Below are 22,641 nucleotides of genomic sequence, written 5' to 3' on the forward strand. Positions count from 1 at the left end.
CAGCACCAGCTCACAGGGCCCCACCTCTACAGAGGCGCCCAGTAAGCCCATCACAGTGACTGTGGAGGAGCAGCGGAGCCAGAGCGTGAGCCCCGGGGCGGATGTCACCTTCATCTGCACGGCCAAGAGCAAGGTGGGCAGGGCAGCGCAGGGCCCAGGGAGGCTGGCTTCTGGGCTCTCGGAGCCCATCCCTAACCCCGCCCAGCCCGCCCCTTGCCCCACAGTCTCCAGCCTACACGCTGGTGTGGACCCGCCTGCACAATGGGAAGCTGCCGCCCCGCGCCATGGACTTCAATGGCATCCTGACCATCCGCAACGTGCAGCCAAGTGACGCGGGCACCTACACGTGCACCGGCTCCAACATGTTTGCCATGGACCAGGGCACGGCCACGCTGCATGTGCAAGGTGCACACCCTCCCCCAGCCCATTCTGGGCCACCCAGGGCCCATCAACTCACGCCCTGGCGGTGGCTGAGTATCCCAGTGGGTCAGCCCCCGGTCAAGGCACCAGAGAAATGGGCAGGAACAACAGACAGGCTCTGGAGCCTTCGAGCTGGGGAGACAGGGACCTGCGGGAAGTGACACATAACGATACGTGCTAGAGTGGACATAGCCGGTATTAAAAAGGAAGTCAGGTGTGAGAAGTCTGAGCTACTCTGGATGGTGTGGCCAGGGAGGACCTCTCTGAGGAGGTGACTGCTGAGCTGAGACCTGAGGGAACCCAAGGGGCCCAGCTGTGGGAGGACAGGCGGAGGGAACAGCACATGCAAAGGTCCTGAGTCAGGAGCATATTGGAGTGTTTGAGGGACATCAAGGGCAGGGGGGCTAGAGCTGAGCGAGGGAGGGCCGTGAGGGACCTGGAGCTGTGGACAGAGGCCAGTGCGTGCAGGATTTGGTGGTCTGCAGTGAGAGATAGGGTTTTATTCTGAAAGCAGGTCTTCGGAAAAGGAGTGACAGGATCCCTGTCCTGTTTGAAAAGCTCTTCCCCCAGCTGCTGTGTGGACAGACAGCTGAGGGAGCAGAGGGTCGGCCAGTACCGTGCATCAGACAGCACCCCACCCTAACCACAGGACTCTCCCCCCTCCTGCCAGCCTCAGGTGCCCCGTCTGCCCCGGTGGTCTCCATCCACCCTCCCCAGCTCACCGTGCAGCCCGGGCAGCTAGCTGAGTTCCGCTGCAGCGCCACGGGCAACCCTACCCCCACCCTGGAGTGGACAGGTGAGGCCTTGGGAATGCGGCTCTCAGCCCTGACTCAGCTGGACGGGGGAGAGCGGTGAGGTCTGCCACCCCTGGGGCTGACCCCTCTTCTCCACCTCAGGGGGCCCTGGCGGCCAGCTCCCTCAGAAGGCACAGGTTCACAAGGGTATCCTGAGCCTCCCAGCTGTGGACCCCTCAGATCAGGCCCAGTACCTGTGCCGCGCCCACAGCAGCGCCGGGCACCACACAGCCAGGGCCATACTACATGTGCACGGTGAGGGGTCTGCCAGGGGCCACTGGGAACCAGGGGGTAGCCCAGAGGTGGTTCTCACAGGGCTGTGTCTGCAGGGGGCAGCGGACCCAGGGTCCAGGTGAGCCCAGAGAGGACCCAGGTACACGAAGGCCGCACCGTCAGGCTGTACTGCAGGGCTGCAGGGGTGCCCAGTGCCACCATCACCTGGAGGAAGGAAGGGGGCAGCCTCCCCCCACAGGTGAGGGCATCTGCCTGCCAGCGTCCTGACACTTACCACCACCCCTCGCACCTCCACTGCCTACCCCACCTCCTCTGCCAGAGGGTAGCCAGCTCAGACGGGTCTTAGTTTTGCTGCCTGCCCAGTCCACCCCGCTGCTCTGGTGGGGGGGGCGGGGGGCTCGCTGCTGTCGGGCGTGCTCCAGTTCATGCTTGCCTCCAGACAAGGACGAGAGGTTGGCTGCTCTGCACGTCTTCAGGGCCATGCCTCTCCAGCCCCTGGCCTCCCATCCCAGCAGACGACGTTCTTGTGCAAGCCTTAGCAGGGCTTCCCCGGGCTTGTTTTCAGAGTAGATCTCCAGGCTTTTCTTCCTAGTCTGTCTGAGTCGGGAAGTCACCGAAATGTGTTGCTCACGAGGGCACCCCTGCTGGTATTGGAAATACCGACGGCCTCGCTCCCAGCATCACAGCAGGGTGATGACGCGTGGCCCACGTCCTGTCCTTGGCCCTGGGCCTGCCGCCGCCCTCCCGAGTCAGCCGCGCTCACCGGGCAGCTCGGGCCCCGTGGTGGCTGACTGCTCCCGTTGGCAGGCCCGCTCGGAGCGCACAGACATCGCCACGCTGCTCATCCCTGCCATCACGGCGGCCGACGCCGGCTTCTACCTCTGCGTGGCCACCAGCCCTGCAGGCAGCGCACAGGCCCGCATCCAGGTGGTCGTCCTGCCAGGTGAAGGGCTGCCGAGGTGGGGGAGCGAGGCAGACCAGCCGGGCTCCCCTCAGAACCACTAACCTCAGCCTGGCCCCCAGCCTCAGGTTCCAGCCCACCGCCAGTCAAGATCGAGTCCTCCTCCCCTTCTGTGACTGAGGGGCAGATGCTTGACCTCAACTGTGTGGTGGCCGGGCAGACCCACGCCCAGGTCACGTGGTACAGGCGCGGGGGCAGCCTCCCTCCACACGCCCAGGTATGAGAGTTCTTGGGCAGGTGGGGGCGGGGGTGGGGGGGTATGGTGCTTGGTGGCACACAGGTGAGCTTCACCCTACCTGGAGCGGAGAGCACTCGCTGAGGGAGGGGGTCCCATGAGTATGTGATGGAGGCGGCTCAGAAAGAGTGGTGCCTGCAGCCCCTTCCTGGCCTTACTCCTTGTCCCCCACCTGGCCCAGGTCCATGGCTCCCGACTGCGGCTCCCCCAGGTCTCCCCAGCCGACTCAGGAGAGTATGTCTGCCGAGTGGAGGATGACTCCAGTCACAAGGAAGCCTCCATCACCGTCTCTGTCCTTCACAGCGCCCAGCCGGGCTCCAGGCACACCCCAGGTGAGGAGCCAGGCCAGGCAGGAGAACCCGCCCACTGTTCCAGGGATGAGGTCGTGAGCACAGGACACCTGGCAGGCTCTGGGCCGCCACTCCCTGCTGGGAGCAGGGGAAGGAAGGACTGGGCATGTGGATTAGGGCCTGCTGACTTGGGGCCCAAGATACGGGAGCTGCCTTCAAAATGTGTCTGGAGGCAGCAGGGTAGGCTTGAACACTGAGTCGGGAGTCAGGCTGACCTGGTTCAACTCCTGGCCCTGCCCCTTGCCAGCCTTGAACAAGTTAGCCAGCCTTCCTGGGCCCCAGTTCCTCATCAGTAATGGGAATGACACCACGCCTCTGCTAGGAGATGGTGCAGTTAGATGAGACGGTGTCAGTGTCAGGGCCTACAGATCACAAGTAAGATACATCGTTGTTGTCTCTAGCCTTGGACCCTGCCTGGGCACTAAATACCCCTGGTTCCCTGCTGGCCAGCCCAGACCAAGAACACTGTCCAAGAAGGGCTGTGTGGCTCAGGGCCTTCACGTGGCAGCCCATACTGAGGCCAGAGAGCCCAGCCCAGCCTCCACTGAGCTCGGAGCTGCCTCCCATGTGGGAGCCATATGCCAGGGCCTCACCCAGGGCTACAGGGATGCGCTTAGGAGCCCAGACCTCTGAGCCTGCCCCTCTGTGTCCAGCTCCTGGCGGAGACCCAGCTCCCGGCCGGACCCAGTCCATCCGTATTGAGTCTTCCTCTTCACACGTGGCTGAAGGGCAGACACTGGATTTGAACTGTGTGGTTCCCGGGCAGGCCCACGCCCAGGTCACCTGGCATAAGCGAGGGGGCAGCCTCCCTGCCCGGCACCAGGTACAGCAGCCCCCGGGTCAGCTTGCTGGAGGGTTTGGATTGGGCCCGTCTGTCCACATTTGAACCCACCTCCCTGCACACAGGCACATGGCTCGCTGCTGCGGCTGCACCACGTGTCCCCCGCCGACTCAGGCGAGTACGTGTGCCGTGTGATCCTTGGCTCTGGGCCCCTGGAGACCTCCGTCCTGGTCACCATCGAGGCCATCGGCCCCAGCTCTGGCTCTATCCCTGGTGAGTGAATGGCAGGGGCTAGAGAGAGCCTTCCAGGGTGGCGGGGCCAAGTAACTCCTGAGGGCAGGAGGCCAGAGCCCAACACTGAGTAGGGCTGATCTGGGTTCAGATCCTGGCTCTCTCTGCCTCTTAGTAGCTTTGAGCAGCTTACTTGGCCTTCCACCTCTGCCTGCCCACTCTTTTCTTCAACCACATTCTTCCTGGTTTTTACCGCTCCCTCTCTCTTAGCCTCACCTACCCACAACTCTGGCTTCCTTACTCCACTCCACCCTGGCCCTGCCCTCGGGGTCAAGCATCTACTGCCCTCCCCTCTGTGCCCGCAGCCCCAGGACCTGTCCCAGCTGTCAGAGTCGAGTCCTCATCCCCCATGGTGGCCGAGGGGCAGACCCTGGATCTGAGCTGTGTGGTCACCGGGCAGGCCCACGCCCCAGTCATGTGGTTCAAGCGTGGGGGTAGCCTTCCTGCCCGACACCAGGTACAGGGCACCAGTCAGGGTCGGATGAGAGTCATGGGTTGTGAGGTCCCCTTGGCCCTGGAGCTGAGGTGGAGCCTCTGCTGGGCTCTGGCAGCCCCGCTCAGAGTCCTGCCCACGCTCCCCAGGTCCGCGGCTCCCGCCTGTACATCTTCCAGGCCTCTGCAGCGGACTCGGGCGAGTATGTTTGCCGAGCCAGCAGTGGAGTGGAGGCTTCCATCACGGTGACCGTAACAAGCAACCAGGGTGCCAACTTTGCCTACCGTGAGTGGGGCACTCGGGGTGAGCCTGAAGGGAAACCGGGTATAGGGGAGCAGCGTTGAAGAACTGGAGTGACCCTGACTGTCTCAATCCCCCCAGCCACTGGGGACTCCCAGCCCATCCGCATCGAGTCCTCCTCGTCACACGTGGCTGAGGGCCAGACCCTGGAGCTGAACTGCGTGGTGCCCAGGCAGCCCCATGTCCAGGTCACGTGGCACAAGCGTGGGGGTAGCCTGCCCATCCGGCACCAGGTATGGGATTGGAGAAGGAGGTCCCTGGTGTTGGAGGTCTGTGGTGACGGGGCTGGAGGCTCCTCTGAGCCCCAGGGCAGAAGCTCATGGGTAGTGGTTAGAGGGCCTGCTGGGCTTGGTAGGAACTCTGGAGCCACCCTGGGCAACTGCATGATCTGGGGCAAGCACCCTAACCCATCAGTCAAGTGGAATAATGCCATCCACCTCAGAGAGTTATTCTCCAGATTATGTAAATTAACGCAAAGTGTATGCGCAATTATGATCCCTGTTAAAAACTCTCACTCTCTGCCATTGAGCCAATGCTGACCCATTGCAACCCTAGAGGACAGGGTAGAACTGCCCCTGTGGGTTTCCCGAGACTGTAGCTGTTTACAGGAGTAGAAAGCCTCAGCTTTCTCTCACAGAGCGGCTGGTTGTTTCGAACTGCTAACCACCAGGACTCCTATTATCGCCATAGTGCGTAGAACGTAGGACCACCCTGGATGCAATGTGCACCATCTTTCTGTGCCCTGGTACGAAAACAAACGCGGCATTTATCACTGAAAGAGGGTTAATCACTAGCTGCAGCTCAGCTTCAGTGTCTTGGAATTGACTTGCGTGTCAGCCCGTTGGCCCAGTTCCCTGTCGTGCCTCCCGTCCTCCCACCCAAGCTGGGCAGGGGAACGGATCTGGAGCTGATGGCCAGGCCTGGGGTCCAGGTGACAGTACAAGAGTCCTATGCGGGCTTTCTCTGACCTTGTCCCCCATCCAGACGCACGGCTCACGACTGAGGCTGTACCAGGTGTCCCCAGCCGACTCGGGCGAGTACACGTGCCGCGTGGTGGGCGGCTCTGGGCCCCTGGAAGCCTCCATCTTCGTCACCATAGAGTCCGCGGGCAGTGTGCCTGGTGAGTGGCACAGTGGCAGGGAGGGAGGGCCGGGACGCAGCCCAGGACCCCCAATCCAGCCTTGGCAGGATCCAGAGGGCAAACCCCAAAGCTACCCCCAACAAGACTAGGAGCCCTGACCCCACTCCTACCCATCTCTTACCCGCCACCCCCTCCATGCAGGGTCTGACCCTCTGTCCTTCGTCCCCAGCACTCAGTGTCACCCCCCCAGTCCGCATCGAGTCATCTTCGTCCCATGTGGCTGAGGGACAGACGCTGGAACTGAACTGCCTCGTTGCTGCACAGGCCCACGCCCAGGTCACGTGGCACAAGCGTGGGGGCAGCCTCCCTGCGGGGCACCAGGTAGGAGGCGGGAGCCAGGGCGGATCTTGAAGAACCCTCGTAGCTGCAGAGCAGAGGGCACACACATGTTCGAGCACAGTGCTGCACTGCCACTTGTGTGCTATGTGCCCTCAGGCCAGTCACCTGACTTCCCCAATCCTCAATGGCCTCCTCTGTCCCATGAGCCCACACTGCCTGCCATACCTGTCCCCATAGCCTGCCAGCAGATGCTGGGCTCCGACTTCCTTTACCTGGTGCTAAATCATAGTGTTCCCTGGCATGGCTAAGGGAGGCAGGCTAGGCACATTTCTGAGGTCCCACTGCCCACTTGACCATGGGGTGGAAGAACAGAAGGCGTTTCTCCTTGGAAAATGCTTCTAGTAGTTTTCAGCTGACTGGGAAGGGCCGAGAAAGACCAGGAGCCTCGGCCCCATGGCTAAGCCTACCCCCCTCCTGCCTGCCAGGTCCTTGGCTCAAGGCTGCGGCTGCCCCAGGTGACCCCGGCTGACTCTGGGGAGTATGTGTGCCGCGTGGCTGGCAGCTCAGGCACCCAGGAGGCTTCAGTGCTTGTCAGCATCCAACAGCGCCCTGGCCCCTCCCACTGTGAGTGTCCCAGGGTCAAAGCAAGTGGCGGGGGTGGGAGTGGGGGTGCCGGTAAGGGGTGTAGCTCCTCCTCAGCAGGGGGCTGGGGGATAAGGGGCGGAACTCCACTTCAGCAGCTCCCAAACCCTGCGTCCACCCCATCTCACCCTCCCAGCCCAGGGCGTGGTGTACCCCGTCCGAATCGAGTCCTCCTCAGCCTCCCTGGCCAATGGACACACCCTAGATCTCAACTGCCTGGTGGCCAGCCAGGCCCCCCACACCATCACCTGGTACAAGCGTGGAGGTAGCCTGCCCAGCCGGCACCAGGTATAGTGCCAGCACCCAGACTCTCCCTCCACCATTCAGCAAGCACTGTGCAGCCTGGCTGGTGGGCACTGGGCTGCGTCCCCATCCACTCACCCCTGCTCTCTCCCAGATTGTGGGCTCCCGGCTCCGGATTCCCCAGGTGACGCCGGCGGACTCGGGCGAGTATGTGTGCCATGTGAGTAACAGTGCCGGCTCCCAGGAGACCTCACTCATTGTCACCATCCAGGGCAGTGGCTCCTCCCATGGTGAGCATGAAGGGCAGTGAGAGGCTGGGGGCATCCTGGTGCCCTTCCTGTTGTCTGACCTGTTCCCTTGGTCCCCAGTGCCCAGCGTGTCCCCACCGATCAGGATTGAGTCCTCGTCCCCCATGGTGGTGGAAGGGCAGACCTTGGATCTGAACTGCGTGGTCGCTGGGCAACCCCAGGCCACCATCACGTGGTACAAGCGTGGGGGCAGCCTTCCCGCCCGGCACCAGGTAAAGATGGGAGCTGAGCAACAGGGAACCCCATGGACTGAGAAGCTGAGGCATTAGCTGGGAGCCCTGGGACCACCCTTCTCCTTCCCCGGGTTGGACGAGAGCACCTGGGAGGTAATCCTGCAGCCCCCGCCCTCACCTCCTCCACTTCCTACCAGGCCCATGGCTCCCGCCTGCGGCTGCACCACATCTCTGTGGCTGACTCGGGCGAGTATGTGTGCCGAGCCAACAACAACATCGATGCCCAGGAGGCCTCCTTCACGGTCCTGGTCTCCCCCAGCACCGGCATCCCTGCCAGTGAGTATGACGAGGGCCCCTGAACAAAGCCGGGGTGGCGGGGGGAGGCTGTGGTCAGAATCCTCAGACCCAGTGTGGTCCAGGCAGGAACTTTACAGAAAGATGTAGAACCAAATCCTTGTAGGGACCAAGAATTCCGGCCACACAGAGCTTCACTCTCCAGTACTGTGGCCACGAGGCAACTCACATCCAAATGATGTTAAACAGGACAGTGAGCTCCTCCCACTTCAGGCGCGCGAGCCCCATGTGGCTCGATGCCACCGCAGGGCATTCCTGTGGAAGCAGACAGCGGCAACAGGGGTTCCCTGAGGGTTGGATGAGTTCACAAGGAGCCCTGTTGACACAGCAGTGAAGCCCCCAGTTAGCTTGACTGTGAACCAAGAGGTTAGTGGTTCAAACCCACTGAGAAAGTTTCTCGAGGGAAAGGCCTAGTGATTGGCTGCCTTAAAGATGAGTCTACAAAACCTTCTGGGGGCAGTTCTGCTCTGTCATGTGCAGTTACTGTGAATTGGCATCAACACCACGACCAAGTGAATTATCACACATGAAGTGGCTCATCCAGTGCCTGGCGCCCTGCAAGTGCAAGTGCGCAATCAGCTGAGTGTTGTTCAGGGAAAGAAGCCCTGGTAGCATAGTGGTTAAGATTTGGGCTGGTAACCACAAGGTCAGCAGTTCAAAACCACCAACCTCTCTGCAGAAGAAAGGCCTCTCTGCTCCCGTGAAGAGCTTCAGCCTCAGAAAGCCATAGGGGCAGTTCTACCCTGGCTTTTTGGGTTGGTCTGAGTCTGAATTGACTCGATGGCAGTGAGTTTGGATTTTGAGCTTTTATTGTTCTGGGAAAGGAGCCCTAGTGGCACTGCCAGGGAAGCGTTGGAATGCGGTTAGCAAGTTCAAACCCACCAGCCGCTCTGCAGGAGAAAGCTGAGGCTATTGGTTGCCATCAAGCTTTATGGCCTTGGAAACCAAAGGGGCACGTGCACTTTGTTCTATAAGGTTGTTGTAAGTCGGGATCAACTTGACAGTAATGGGTTGGGTTTGGATTACTACAAATAGTTAACATACTCGGCTGCTAACCAAAAGGTTGGAGGTTCGAGTCTTCCCAGAGGCATCTCGGAAAAAGGGTGGACTAGAGAAACAAATTCATGGACACTCATGTGTATAAGAAAGAGCTTTATATATAAGAACAATAGAAAAAGCATCCCAGCCCAGTCCAGATCAAGTCCATAAGTCCATTATTAGCCCATATGCCTGATACCAATCTATAAATTCCTCTTCAGACTCACGCAGCACATGCAATGATGTCGAATGTGGGAAAATCATAGGCCAGTGGGTGGAAAGTCTTGTGGATCCAGTGGCAGTGGAAGCATCTCAGTGCTGACAGGGGTCTGCACGCGGTCCTCCAGCTCCCAGGGCTCTAGCATAGCTACATGTGTCTCGTCAGAAGAAACGTCTCATAGGGAGTGAGTCTGTGCCTTGCCTTCAGTGAGCTATTTATCTCCTTAGCGCTTCCAAATGGGGTCATCAAGCTGCGACCTGGTTGACAGGCTATACCCACCCCTCCACTCTTAAGTCTCAAATTGACAACAGATTATGTAACTACCACAGGCCTGGTCACTGACTTCCAAAACACCCCGTCTTTGAAAAACCTCAGAACTCATGGAGTCAATGCAGACTCAGAGCAATCCCCTGTGGGTTTCCAAGACTGTAACTTGATGAGAGTAGAAAGCCCAGTCTTTCTCCCAAGGAGCTGCTGGTGGGGTTTTGAACTGCCGACCATGCTGATCACAGCCCACTGAGTAACCACTACACCACCAGGTCTCCTCTATGTCAAGTCTCATGGAATCCAGGCTTTCTGGAGCCGTGGAGGCTAAATGTTGCCCTGAGATCATCTCTAAGCCTGAAATCACAAATGGCCCTGAGGTCTCCTTCAAATCAACCAACCATGTAGCCCTCAGTGAAGGAGGTCGGCCTTGAGCACTGTGCTCTTTGAAGATCCCCATGGAGGGGATCAGAGCAGCCCTGGTGGCACTCGTTGGGCTGCTAAGCACAAGGTCAGCAGGGCAAGAGGACCAGCCGCTCCTCCGGAGAGAGAAGAGACTTTCTACTCTCATAAAGACTTACAGCCCCTCTGACCCACAGGGGCAGTTCCATCCTATCCTATAGCATCCCTGTGAGTCAGAATCGACTCAGAGGCAATGAGTTTGACTTTGGGGTTTGGTAGACGATCAGACTGACAGCAGTAATCGAAGATGTTAGAAAGGAAACAGGAGGAGTGAGTTTACATCTAGGAGAGAGGAGCATTCCAGAAAAAGGGGCGAGGAAGGTTGCAGAGCTTGGAGAATGTAAGGAGTATCACTCAGGTGTACCAGTATTGGCTGGGAATTGTCACGTGTCTTCTCAACCACAGCAACCATCAAAGACGTGAATAAGAAAACCCCAGTCCTGAATAAGAGACACACCCTTCTATTCAGACACATAGGGGGTTGCCAGGCATTAGAATTGATTGGACTGCCTCGGGCCTGGGACCCAGGGACTTGGGACCTCTAAGGCCGGGAATCCTGCCACCCCAATTGTCCCCTGTCAGACTGTGTCCAAAGCCCTGAGCTGCTGCATTTGTGCCCGCAGGCCCTGGTGGTGCTCAGCCCATCAGAATTGAGTCATCATCTTCACGAGTGGCTGAGGGGCAGACACTGGATCTCAACTGTGTGGTCCCTGGACAGGCCCACGCCCAGATCACATGGCACAAGCGTGGAGGTAGCCTGCCTGATAAGCATCAGGTACATGGGGCAGGGAAGAGTGGGAGACCTGCTGGATTGTGGGGACTCTGGCTTCAGGTCTTGTCCAGGAAGCAGGCCAGGCAGCTCCTTGGGGCTCAGTGTCCTCTGGGTCATAGGTTAGACCTGGCTCCAGCCCTCGAGAATTCCAGATGGGATTTTTACTCCAATACTCTGACCTCCATCCTGTCCTTGCTCAGATCCACGGCTCATGGCTGAGACTGTACCAGGTAACCCTGGCCGACTCCGGCGAGTACATGTGCCGTGTGGTGGGCAGCTCCGGACCACTGGAGGCCTCCGTCCTGGTCACGATAGAAGCTACCAGCTCTAGTGCTGTCCACGTTCCTGGTGAGGGTCCCTGTAGTGGGGCCGGGGCCTGTGAGGCTGGTGGGAGGGAGGCCAGAGGCAGAGGGGAGGGGAAGGCCGTCCATTGGCACCTGGTGGCACCTGCATCTCTGCCTCCAGCCCACCCCTGTGGTCAACTGGCCAGCCTGGTCAGCTCAGCTGGGGAGAGCCAGGACCAAGCTGCCTGGCTGGGTAGTGATGTGGGTTATATGTTGGTGTGCTAATTTCAAAGTCAGTGGTTCAAACCCACCGGCTACTCCAAGGCATAAAAATGAGGCTTTGCCTCCTGTAAAGAGTTCATCTCAGAAACCCACAGGGGCAGTTCTCCTCTGTCCTATAGGGTCGTCGTCGTGAGCTAGAGTCTACCCGGTGGCAGTGGGTTTGGTTTGGAAGCACGTGCTAGGTGCTGGACACTGGCGTGTGCACATGAGGGCACTTTGAAAAGTTCTGTGTTTTACGGTTTGAAAAAATGAGACACAGAGAGCTGACCTGGCTTTCCAAAGACCACACCGCTCCTAAACGGCAGAGCTGGCCATGAGCCGACCTGGTCTGGTCCCCAATGTCGAGCGTGGGAAACATCAGCGGGCGTATGGAGCTGTCTGGCTTGGGGACCAGCTTGTTGGGAGATGAGGAGATGATGGGGTCACCGCCCCCATTCCCCACGCTAGCCCGCTGGCTCCAGGCCTCAGTGGAGATGGGAAGAGAAAGTGGAGAAGCGGGCCTGTCCTGCCAGCTCCCTGACTTCTCCCTGTGCCATAGCCCCTGACGGAGCTCCCCAACCCATCCGCATCGAGACCTCCTCCTCCCGCGTGGCTGAGGGCCAGACGCTGGATCTGAACTGCGTGGTGCCCGGGCAGCCTCATGCCCAAGTCACATGGCACAAGCATGGTGGAAGCCTGCCCCCCCGGCACCAGGTACAGAGTAGAAGGTGGCAGGGTTTGGGCAGCATTGGGACAGGAGTTGGGAGATCTCAAGCGGGGTGGATACCGCAGGACTTCTGCTGGGCCCACAGCACCATGGTGCAGACCAGCCAAGGCCACATTCCTATCTGGACATCCAACTTCCTCCTGCAGAAACTGCCTGCAGTGGCTTACATTCTCTGATGCCCGTCAGGCCCCAGGGGGTGGCTCGGGAAGATGGGGCCTGCCTGAGTCATGACGACCCTGGGCCATGGCACAGAGAGCATGGCATCCGAAGGCCTTGGCCAGCTTCCTGCCTCACCCCTCTCCCTGTCACCCGTCTCATCAGGTCCACGGCCCTCTGCTGAGACTGAACCAGGTGTCCCCAGTGGATTCTGGCGAGTACTCATGCCAAGTGACCAGCAGCTCCGGAACCCTAGAGGCCTCTGTCCGGGTCACCATTGAGCCCTCCGGGCCAGGCCCCATTCCCGGTGAGTGACAGGAGCAGTGGGCCATGCTGGGCCAGGCCAGGGGTCTCTTCTGGCCCTGCAGTCCACCCCCTCCCAGAACAGTGCCTAAGCCTCAGGGCTGAGGACCCGCTGTAGGCCAGGAAAGCACAGCAAGAGCCACCACTCTCAAGGCACCGCACCTCTAGGGGCCCTGCTGATGCCCACCTGGGAACCTTGTGTCCCTCACCCACCCTGTGTCCACAGCCCCAGGACTGGCCAAGGCTATGTACATCGAGTCCTCCTCCTCACACGTGGCCGAGGGCCAGACACTGGAGCTGAGCTGCGTGGTGCCCGGGCAACCCCACGCCCAGGTCACATGGCACAAGCGCAGGGGCAGCCTGCCCACCCAGCACCAGGTAAGGGGCAAGGATGGGGCGGGCTTCGGGGCAGATGGGGATGACCCGCAGGTGCGTCCCACAGCCCAGTCCTGTGCAGCCCCACGGTTTGAGGACCACGATGCTTTGGAGAGGTGAGTTCCTGGTCCTCTGTTTCCCCTTCTGTAAAATGGGTGGGTTGGATTTCCAGGGGGTCTGTGAATAGCGCTTCCTCTGCCCTCATCAGTCAGAGCGTGAGCTCCTGAGCCTGTGGCAGGACTTGGGGGACAGGCACAGCCAAGCTAGGCACTTGCCCTGTCCCAGGACCGGATCTGATGGCTGCCACTTGCCCCTCCAACAGATCCATGGCTCCCGGCTGCGGATCCACCACGTCTCCCCCGCCGACTCTGGCGAGTACGTGTGCCGCCTGGACAGCGGCTTGGCCTCTGAGCAGGAGGCTGCCTTCACCATCACCGTCCCCCCCAGCGCAGGGTCCTCCTACCGTGAGTGTGGCGCCAGCATGTCGGGCAGGCGGAGAGGACTCTGGGGTTCAGGCAGGGCCTCCATGGAGCAAGGCCACCCTGCCCTTGCTGAGCCCTGCCCTCGGGCCCCTCATCCCCAGGCCTCCAGAGCCCTGTCATCTCCATCGACCCGCCCAGCAACACTGTGCAGCAGGGCCAGGATGCCAGCTTCAAGTGCCTCGTCCATGACGGGGCAGCCCCCATCACCCTGGAGTGGAAAACCCGGAACCAGGAGCTGGAGGGTACATGGGGCTGGGGAGGGGCTGGATGTAGGGGTGAGGGGGTAGTGTGGGCAGGGGCTGGAGGCTGAGGTGGCACCAGTCTCATTGGGAGACCCAAGGCTAGGCCTTCCACTCTCTGGGTGTCAGGGCTCCCATCTCTGTGGTGAAGGGCTGGCCCCAGGAGTCACCAACGACTCTCATCTGCAGCCATCTATAACTCTCTGCTGGTCACAACCAGGCCACAGGGGCTGGGGGTGTGGGCAAGAGGCATCTCAGCTGGCAGTGCCCAGGCATTAGAAGGGGAGAGCAACAGCTGAGGGCAGGCCCACCCTCACTCTCCATATGCCCCTTCCCTCTGCCAACCCCGCAGACAACGTCCATGTCAGCCCCAACGGCTCCATCGTCACCATCAGGGGGACCCGGCCCAGCAACCAGGGGCCCTACCGCTGCGTGGCCTCCAATGTCTACGGTGTGGCACAGAGTGTCGTCAACCTCAGCGTGCATGGTGAGGGGCGTGCCCCTCTCCCCGGGGACCCCAGCCCTCCAGGTTTCAATCCTCGCCTCTCACCCCATCCCGGACGCCCAGCTCCACTTCGGGGCGGTGGTTGACTGGTACCCACCCAGTGGTCGGTCACAGGGACGGGCCTGTGACTGCGTGTGTGCCTCGTGGCTCTTGTGTCTCTGAGCAGGACCCCCGTCCGTGTCCGTGCTCCCCGAGGGCCCCGTGCGGGTGAAAGCTGGGAAGTCTGTCACGCTGGAGTGCGTCAGTACTGGGGAGCCGCGCGCCTCAGCCCGCTGGGCCCGCGTCGAGAGCCCCCACAAGCTGGAGCAGCAGATCTATGGGCTGGTGGACGGCCACACGGTGCTGCAGGTGGGGCCTGGCTCCCCACTGACCAGGAGCGGGGCGCTTCCTCCCTGGGTCTGAGGACAGAGAGGTGACGAGTGAGGGGAGGGAAAGAGGAAGAGATGTGTCCGTGGGGGGGTGGGGGGGGTGGATCGGAGGATGGAGATCAAAAGGAAGGGAAATAGAAAAAGAGATTGGTGGAGGCTTGGGTGGGTGAGCACATGGATGAGTGGGTGGGTGAGTAGCGAGTTGTAGTTGTGTCCTTGGTGGGGGCGGGGGGTGGAGTGTATGTGGATAAGTGAGCAAGCACATAGGTGGGTAGATGGGTACATGGGTGGGTGGGTGAATGACAAGGAGATGACGGATGGCTTTGATGGATGTCATGAACAAGCAGGACAAGCAGCTGGTCAACTCGGAGGACCAAGGCCCCAGAGCAAGGTCAACGGAAGAAATGAAATGACCACACTGATGCCCATATCTGCCCCCGCCCCTATCCCGTACTCACCTAGCCCACCTCTCGCTCCCCAGATTTCTTCAGCCAAACCAGCCGACGCGGGCATCTACATGTGCATAGCTCAGAATGCTCTGGGCACAGCCCAGAAGCAGGTGGAGGTGATCGTGGACATGGGCTCCACAGTCCCAGGGGCCCCCCAGGTCCAGGTGGAAGAAGTCGAGCTGACCGTGGAGGCAGGACACACGGCTACTCTGCGCTGCTCCGCCACAGGTGTGGCTGGGGACTGACACGGGACAGGAGCGGGCAGAGCCGTGGTGCCGAGGGAGTCACTGCAAGCACCTCCCTGTGGTGGTAGGAGGGGCTTATGGCACACACCTAGAAGGGCGGCATCCTTGTGCCACCACCCCCTTCCACGGCCTCTGGGGCTGCGCAGCGACCTCTGTCATCTTCCACCACACAGGCAGCCCTCCCCCCACCATCCACTGGTCCAAGCTGCGGGCCCCACTGCCCTGGCAACACCGGCTGGAAGGTGACACCCTGATCATCCCCCGGGTGGCCCAGCAGGACTCAGGCCAGTACATCTGCAATGCCACCAGCTCAGCTGGGCACTCGGAAGCCACCATCGCACTGCACGTGGACAGTAAGGCGTTTTTCCCCCTCCCCAGGTTGAGGCCTGAATATATATATATATTCATCAGCTCCTTGTCCTTCATCAGTCTCCTGCACCTCTGCACCTGCCTTACCTTGACTGCTTTGCCCCCAGGCCCGCCGTATGCAACCACAGTCCCCGAGCAAGCTTTGGCGCGGGCAGGAGAAATCGTAGAACTGCACTGCCTGGCCCACGGGACTCCCCCGCTCACCTTCCAGTGGAGCCGTGTGGGCAGCAGCCTCCCCAGGAGGGCTACCACCAGGAACGAGCTGCTGCGCTTTGAGCCCGTGGGCCCTGAAGACTCAGGCCGCTACCTCTGCCAGGTCACCAACAGGGTGGGCTCCACAGAGGCCTTTGCTCAGCTAACTGTCCAAGGTGAGTGCCCCGGCCCCAGGGTGCTGAAAGGAATCGGGCTCTCTGCAGACCCTTACTGAGCCCGCATGCATTCGAGCAACCGCAGGCACGGTTGTGTGTCGTTGCCATCGGGGGTTCCACCTCCCAGCAACCCCATGGACAACAGAAAGAAACACTGCCCGGTCCCGTGCCGTCTGTTGTCACGGTCACGGGTGAATCCGTCTCTTTGAGGGGCTGCTGCTTTTTCACTGACCCTCGACATTTCTCTGTTTTTAATCATTTTATTGGGGGCTCTTGCAAATTTTATGACAATCCATCATTCAATTGTATTAAGCGCACTTGTACATATGTTGCCGTCAAGATTTCCAAAACATTTTCTTTCTACTTGACCCCTAGTAGCAGCTCCTTTGTTTTCCCCTCCCACCCTCATGAATCTTTGATCAATTATATATGATTGTTGTTATTTCATGTCTCTTGTCAACTGTCTGTTGTCTCCCTTCACCCACGTTTCTGTTATTCGTACCCCTGGGGGGTGGGCTATATAGCCAACCTTGTGATGGGTCCCCCCTTTCTCCCCCACTCCCATCATCCCCCGATCCTCCTGATATCGATACTCCCACTGCTGTTCCCGAGGCTTTTATCTGTCCTGAATAACAGGTCTCGAGAGCTCTTGGCAGTACCAATGTGTGCACTCTGGTCTAGCTGGGTTTGGAAGGTAGACCTGTGGCCCTCTACAGTTCTAAGCCTACCCCAGGGACTGGTCCCTCACATCCGTGTCCAAAACGCGTGAATCAAGTCTCACCATTCTCACTTCTGAGAAGCATTCTGGCCATAATTCTTGCAAGAGAAATGTGTTCCGTATTCCTGGTCAGCACCGTAGTTCAAAGCCATCCGCTCTTCCTTCAACGTCCCGCTTTCACGAGGGTCTGGGCAATGGAACCCACTGGTTTGGAACAGGCGCACCTTAGTTCTCGCAGCGGCGTCCGCACGCTTGAATACGTGAAGTAAGTCTTCTGCAGCAGATTTGCCCAGTGCGTACATCGGTTGGCGTCTTAACTGCTGCTTCCACGGCCGCTGTATGGGTCCCAGTAAAATGCCATCGGTACACGACAGCTTCCGTCTTTTCTCTGTTCATCGACTCGGTGCTCCGGGTCCGGGTTGAGGATTCTAGTTCTCTTTACGTTGAGGTGTGCGTCCTGGTGATCTTTACAGTGAGTGCTTCAAGTCTACTCTGCTTCAGCAAGCAAGGTTGGATCGTCTGCCTATCAAAGGCTGTGAATGAGTGTTTCTGCACCCTGATGCTGCGTTCCCACGTCGTGCTGCTCAGATTGCAGTGAGAGGACACAGCCCTGATGCCCACCTGACGTTAATCCACGCAGTCTCCCCATGATCTGTTCAAGCGAGTGCCTCTTGATCTTTGTACAGATTCTGCGATTTAATGCCCGGGAATTCCGTTCTTCACAATGTCATCCATAGGTTTGCTATGTTCCGCTTGGTCAAGTGCCTTTGTGTAGTCAGTAGAATACAGCTAAGCATCTTTTGAGTATTCTGCCATCTGACATCGGCAGCGATACCCTTGTTCCACGTATTTTTCTGAATCTTGTTTGGGTTTCTGGAATGTTCCGTGTTTCTGTGCTGCTGTAACCGTTTTAAAATTATCTTCAGAAAAATTCTACTTGTGTGTGATTTTAATGCTATTTTTCCAATAAGTTCAACATTCTGTGGGATCCTCTTTCTTTGGAATGGGTACAAATATGGATCTCTTCCGATCGATTGGCCAGATAGCTGCCTTTCACATTTCTTTACATAGGTGAGTGAGCCTTTTTAGTGTTGAATCCACTTGTTGAGACATCTCAGCTGGTATCTCGTTAGTACCTGCGGCCTCGTTTTCCACCAAGGTTTTCAATGTTGCTTTGCCTTACTTCTTCAACATCATCAGTTCTTGATCATCTGCTGCCTCCTAAAATAAATACCTGTCTACCAATTCTTTGTGGTTGAGTGGCTTTGGATAGCCCACCTTATGTGGATGCTTCTGACAGACCATCGTTCAATAGTTTGTCCACAGAATCCTTCAATAGTACAACTCGAGGCTTGAATTTTTTTTCTCCAATTCTTTTAGTTTGAGCACGTTCTTGCCTCTTGGTTCTTGCCTCCAGACCTTTGGAGTCATTTCATCACCATGCTTTACCTTGTCTCCCCAGGGGCCCTTTGAAATCGTCCGTTCAGCTCTTCTGTGTCTTCATTTCTCCCTTCCACTTCAGCTACTCCATGTTCAAGACCAAGTCTTGCCTGTAGACATGTAGATATTGCCCTGTCACTGACAGCCCTGTAGGTCGGGGCACGTTCGTTTTGACGGCTCGTGGATGCTGTGTCCCTCTCATTCGGTGTTCCTGTCTTTGGAGACCGGGCGGTGGTCTGATGCAGAAGAGCTACTAGCCAGACTGTTTCAGCTCGCCGGTGTCAGCATATCTGTCTCTCGGCATTCTGCTTCATTTTCGAAGAATTCCGATTTCCTTAGACTTACACTTTGTACATTGAACGTTCCAACGATCAAGAGATGTTTGCAGCTGTTTCTTCTCATCTTGAGTCCTGCTACATGAGCAGACGAAGATCCCGGAAGCTTCCCCTCCATCCACATCACTGAGGTCAACTCTACTCTGAGGAGCAGCTCGTCCAGGTAGTTCTTGGCGTCTCCCAGCGCTCTGTCCGACAGCAGCATTCCACTGCTGTTCTTAGACCCCCACTGGCCAGGGCTTTCAGAGCTTGGCTGCCAAGTCCTTCATTGGAGACTCTCATCATCTGGAAACTCCACGGTAACCTGTCCACCTGGGGTCACCCTCTTGGTATATAAAACACCGACGACATCGTTTCTGACATTACAGCCACACACAAGCCATTACCGTATGACAAAGTGACGTGACAAGCGTTACCCACCTGGAACGTAGCATTGAGTTCCACCCCAAACACTGCTCTCAGCCCCTCCGGCTTGCTCTGCGGTAGCCCTGCTTCCAGCACTGCCAGACACTGCCGAATTTACAGATAGGATGCTCGGGAGGGAGGGCCTGGACCAGTCATCTCAGCAGCTTGGGCTCGTTCACCACAGAGTCCAGGACAGGCTGGGTCGGTGCTTGATGGTGATAACGATGGAAGTGCCAGAGCAGTGCCCACCCTCGACATGCCCAAGGCTTCAGTGGCTCACCAAAGGACCCAGCATTTCTGTGGCATTCCGTGTCAGTGCCACAAAGCCAAACAAGGGCAGTCAGGCCCAAGGTTTAAGCAACAGGAATTCATAGAACCCAGTGCTGAAGAGCCTGGGCCCTGGAGGCCACCAGACCCAGGTTCAAAGCACATCTTGATCACTGTGTGACCTTGGTCAAATCACTGAACCTCTTTGTGCCTCAGTTTTTTCATCTGTAAAGTGGTGAGAACAGCACGTGCCATGTGGGCCAAGTTAAGACGAAGTCCGCCTGCCAGTCCCATGGCACGTTGTAGGCACTTAGTTACCGGTGACCATGTGGGTTTGCACCCACCTTCCAATGTCGTCTGTGGCACATTTGGGACCACGCCACTGGAGCTGGAGGAGTCTTTGTTGTCCTTTCTGAAAGTGACCGAAGCTTTCCAAGACTGCCCCCTCCCTCCCCCGCCCCCATTCTACCTTGGGATGCTCACCTTTCCCAAAGACTGGGGGCTTGTGGAAGCCCAGGGTCCAGCCCTCCCACGCCCACCCAGGCTCTAAGACACGCTTATTGAATGAATAACCAGTCAAGGGGGCGAAGGAGTGACTCAGCCAATGAAAGGCCATTCCTCCCGGTCAGAGAAACCCACCAGGAGAACATCCGCTGACTGTTGGGGCTGGAGGTATTCCTGAGCATCCAGGTGTACCAGGGACCAGCTATGCACACACATACACACAGCACCTTGTCTCTGTCCCTGCAGGGTCTGCACCTGGCAGCGTTCGCCCCGACACCCCCGGGTCCTCGCCCACGGTGCAGGTGACGCCTCAGCTGGAGACCAAGAGCATTGGAGCCAGCGTGGAGTTCCACTGTGCCGTGCCCAGTGACCGGGGCACCCAGCTCCGCTGGTTCAAGGAAGGGGGTCAGCTGCCACCTGGCCACAGCGTGCAGGATGGGGTGCTACGGTGAGCACCCGAGCCCAGGGCACACAGAGTTACTATACCTGACTCACAGGGCTCAGCCTGAAATGCCTTGGGCAAGTCACTCTACTGCTCTAACCGCGGTGATCTCCACTGGACAGGGGGTTCTCTGAGACGGAGAGGAAATGAGCAGAAGCACTTAGTAGAGTAAACACGGTAAACAGTGGCCCATGTTCATGTTCTCACTACAGGAAAAAGAGAAAACTCCAGGCTCCTAGATGAGGGTCCTTCAGAAAGCATCACTTCAAGGGCTCCAGTCACACATGCATGGCTTCGTTCCAAATGAAACCGTGTAGACATGACTGCCATCAGGGCTACCACAGACTAGTTCTCTCCAAAATACACTTGTCTTAGTCCTCCGGCTCACTGACCCACTGCCTCCAGGTCGATGTGGACTCCCAGCCACCCTCCAGAGCAGGGTGGAACCACCCCTGGGAGTTCCCAACTGTAATTCTTTACAGGAGAAGAAAGCATCTTTCTCCCAAGGAGCAGCTGATGGTTTGGACCTATAGGTTAGCAGCCCAACACATAACCAGGGCACCAACAGGCTCCTAGTTGGTCTTGTTAGGGTGCCTTCCAAAAGGAGGGTCCCTCAAACTAGTGGCTTCCGTGGCCATCTGCTGGGCCAGGTAAGTTCCAGGCAGAGGGGCCGGCTCAGAACAGTAAAGAGTCTTCTTGAGATTCCCAAGGGGTTGTCTTGATAGATTTTCTCAATGGAGGATCATAGGGGCTTATCAGGAAGACATTTTAAGAAAACGGAGGATGGCGTTGGCGAGAAAAAAAGGCCAAGATATTGACACCAAGGAATTGTCTCCCACCACGGCCGCGGCCGTGCACCTGCTCGTTTGCGAAGGGCAGTGAGGGCTATTCTGGGGGTATTTTGTTGGGAAGCCTTGCCCCACCCCGCCCCCCTGATCTTGCCCCTCCAGACTTCTTTTATCCCCAAACTCCGAGAGCTTTGGCAAGCATGCGATTCAAGTGAGTGCCTCAGGGAGGCCCCCGCGGCTGAGCTGACCCGGGACTTGAAGTGCGCAGAATCCTGGAGGGAGGGCAGAGAGGGGCACGCTACCCTCACCAGGGTACAGACCTCCGTGGAGGCTATGTCGAGAAAGAATAGCTTCGCATTGGGGTATTTTTATTTAATAACGGTTTCTGTGGTTTGGTAGTAAGACCTTTGGGCCGTACCCTCCTATATCAGACGACCGCAGGTGCCAGCCCCTCCACTGGAAACAGCTCTTGGGCAGGGCACCCGCGAGAGCAGGGACCTGTGTGCGGTGGGAGGCTGGCAGAGCAGGAAAACCCAGATATTTGACTCAAACAAGATACACACAAGCGGTTAGGGCGCAGCCTGTCAGAGGCACAGCACGCGCGAGACACGGAGGAGAAACACAGTGGGCACGTGGAAGTGCTGCTCACACCGGTGTCCCTGGGATTACGACCCGACCTTTATGGTTGCTGGGCAGCCAGAAGGTGCATGGCGTGTCAGTCGGTGGCAGCTTTGAGCTCCCTGGGGATTAAAAAGCCGTCTTACCCGTGGTTGTGATTCCCTGGCCCCCTGATGATGTTTCTCTTTACAGAATCCAGAACTTGGACCAGAGCTGCCAAGGGACGTATGTGTGCCAGGCCCATGGACCATGGGGACAGGCCCAAGCCAGAGCCCGACTGGTTGTCCAAGGTGGGAGCATGGTGTGGAGCCTTTGCTGAGGGCGGAGGAGACAGAGGGCGGGAGGGGGCGGGCACAGTGTGCCCCCGGAAGCCTAAGAATGAAGAGAATGAGCTGAGTGGGTCTGCCTGGTGCCCAGTGTGGAACGGGAGAGGCTGAAGGATTGAGTGGGGTCAGACGATGGATGCCTGAGCAGGGGACCCACCCATGAGCGAACGAGTGCATGTGCCCAGGAGTGAGGGCGAAGAAGGCAGGCAGGCAGGGAGGGGGGCCCAGGGCTCCGGGGCACCTGGTCCAGGCAGTCTGTAGCCTCACCAATCACCCGGCCTCCCTCCTCCCCTAGCCCTGCCCTCGGTGCTCATCAACATCCGGACCTCCGTGCAGACTGTGGTGGTCGGCCACACTGTGGAATTCGAGTGCCTGGCGCTGGGGGACCCCAAGCCCCAGGTGACCTGGAGCAAAGTGGGAGGGCGCCTGCGGCCTGGCGTCGTACAAAGTGGGGGCGTCGTCAGGATCGCCCACGTGGAGCTGGCCGACGCAGGACAGTACCGCTGCACCGCCACCAATGCCGCCGGCACCACCCAGTCCCACGTGCTGCTGCTCGTGCAAGGTGAGGGGGAGGCCGGCGAGGACCTCCGAGGGGCAGGGCAGGGCCTTCTCCGCCAGCCTCTGGAGAGGTGCCCCGCTGGTGTGTTAGGCTGGGTTGACTAGAGAAACAAATTCAGGGACGATCATATATGTGTAAGAGAAAACTTTATATCAAGAAGGTATTATATATCAAGCAAACATCCCAGCTCAGTCCAGATCAAGTCCATAGGTCTGATACTACTCTATAAGCCCCTCTCCAACCTCACACAGCCACTCACAATGATGCAGAATGCAGGGAGATCACAGGCCCGTGGGTGCAAGGTTGTGTGGATCCAATGGCGGTGGAAGCACAGGGCTCTGGCAAGGTCTCAGCGTGGCTCCTCAGTAGGAAGGTGAAAGCTGAGGGCAGGGGGGCAGGTTCCCCAGGGCCCT

General features: G+C 58.5%; 1 protein-coding gene across 1 annotated transcript in view; it reads left to right on the plus strand.

Moving 5' to 3' along the window:
* HSPG2 (heparan sulfate proteoglycan 2) overlaps positions 1-22,641 on the plus strand; it is an 82,235-nt gene that overhangs the window by 45,695 nt on the left and 13,899 nt on the right. Inside the window, exons 44-78 of the mRNA XM_045298938.1 lie at positions 33-133; positions 225-405; positions 1,091-1,216; positions 1,317-1,469; positions 1,544-1,686; positions 2,256-2,391; positions 2,472-2,626; positions 2,826-2,976; positions 3,648-3,817; positions 3,901-4,048; positions 4,372-4,523; positions 4,649-4,784; positions 4,881-5,032; positions 5,784-5,919; positions 6,110-6,261; positions 6,705-6,843; positions 6,998-7,149; positions 7,259-7,394; positions 7,473-7,624; positions 7,783-7,921; positions 10,547-10,698; positions 10,896-11,043; positions 11,800-11,954; positions 12,289-12,430; positions 12,653-12,804; positions 13,124-13,265; positions 13,385-13,525; positions 13,875-14,009; positions 14,194-14,375; positions 14,877-15,072; positions 15,263-15,442; positions 15,566-15,826; positions 19,742-19,943; positions 21,536-21,633; positions 21,965-22,231. Of these exons, the coding sequence (XP_045154873.1) occupies positions 33-133; positions 225-405; positions 1,091-1,216; positions 1,317-1,469; positions 1,544-1,686; positions 2,256-2,391; positions 2,472-2,626; positions 2,826-2,976; positions 3,648-3,817; positions 3,901-4,048; positions 4,372-4,523; positions 4,649-4,784; positions 4,881-5,032; positions 5,784-5,919; positions 6,110-6,261; positions 6,705-6,843; positions 6,998-7,149; positions 7,259-7,394; positions 7,473-7,624; positions 7,783-7,921; positions 10,547-10,698; positions 10,896-11,043; positions 11,800-11,954; positions 12,289-12,430; positions 12,653-12,804; positions 13,124-13,265; positions 13,385-13,525; positions 13,875-14,009; positions 14,194-14,375; positions 14,877-15,072; positions 15,263-15,442; positions 15,566-15,826; positions 19,742-19,943; positions 21,536-21,633; positions 21,965-22,231 (5,463 nt within the window). The remainder of the gene's footprint in view (positions 1-32; positions 134-224; positions 406-1,090; positions 1,217-1,316; positions 1,470-1,543; positions 1,687-2,255; positions 2,392-2,471; positions 2,627-2,825; positions 2,977-3,647; positions 3,818-3,900; positions 4,049-4,371; positions 4,524-4,648; positions 4,785-4,880; positions 5,033-5,783; positions 5,920-6,109; positions 6,262-6,704; positions 6,844-6,997; positions 7,150-7,258; positions 7,395-7,472; positions 7,625-7,782; positions 7,922-10,546; positions 10,699-10,895; positions 11,044-11,799; positions 11,955-12,288; positions 12,431-12,652; positions 12,805-13,123; positions 13,266-13,384; positions 13,526-13,874; positions 14,010-14,193; positions 14,376-14,876; positions 15,073-15,262; positions 15,443-15,565; positions 15,827-19,741; positions 19,944-21,535; positions 21,634-21,964; positions 22,232-22,641) is intronic.

This window comes from Echinops telfairi, unplaced genomic scaffold (assembly GCF_000313985.2).
Source record: "Echinops telfairi isolate 266 unplaced genomic scaffold, ASM31398v2 ScPeMD7_7457;HRSCAF=8495, whole genome shotgun sequence".
Taxonomy (NCBI): Eukaryota; Metazoa; Chordata; class Mammalia; order Afrosoricida; family Tenrecidae; genus Echinops; species Echinops telfairi.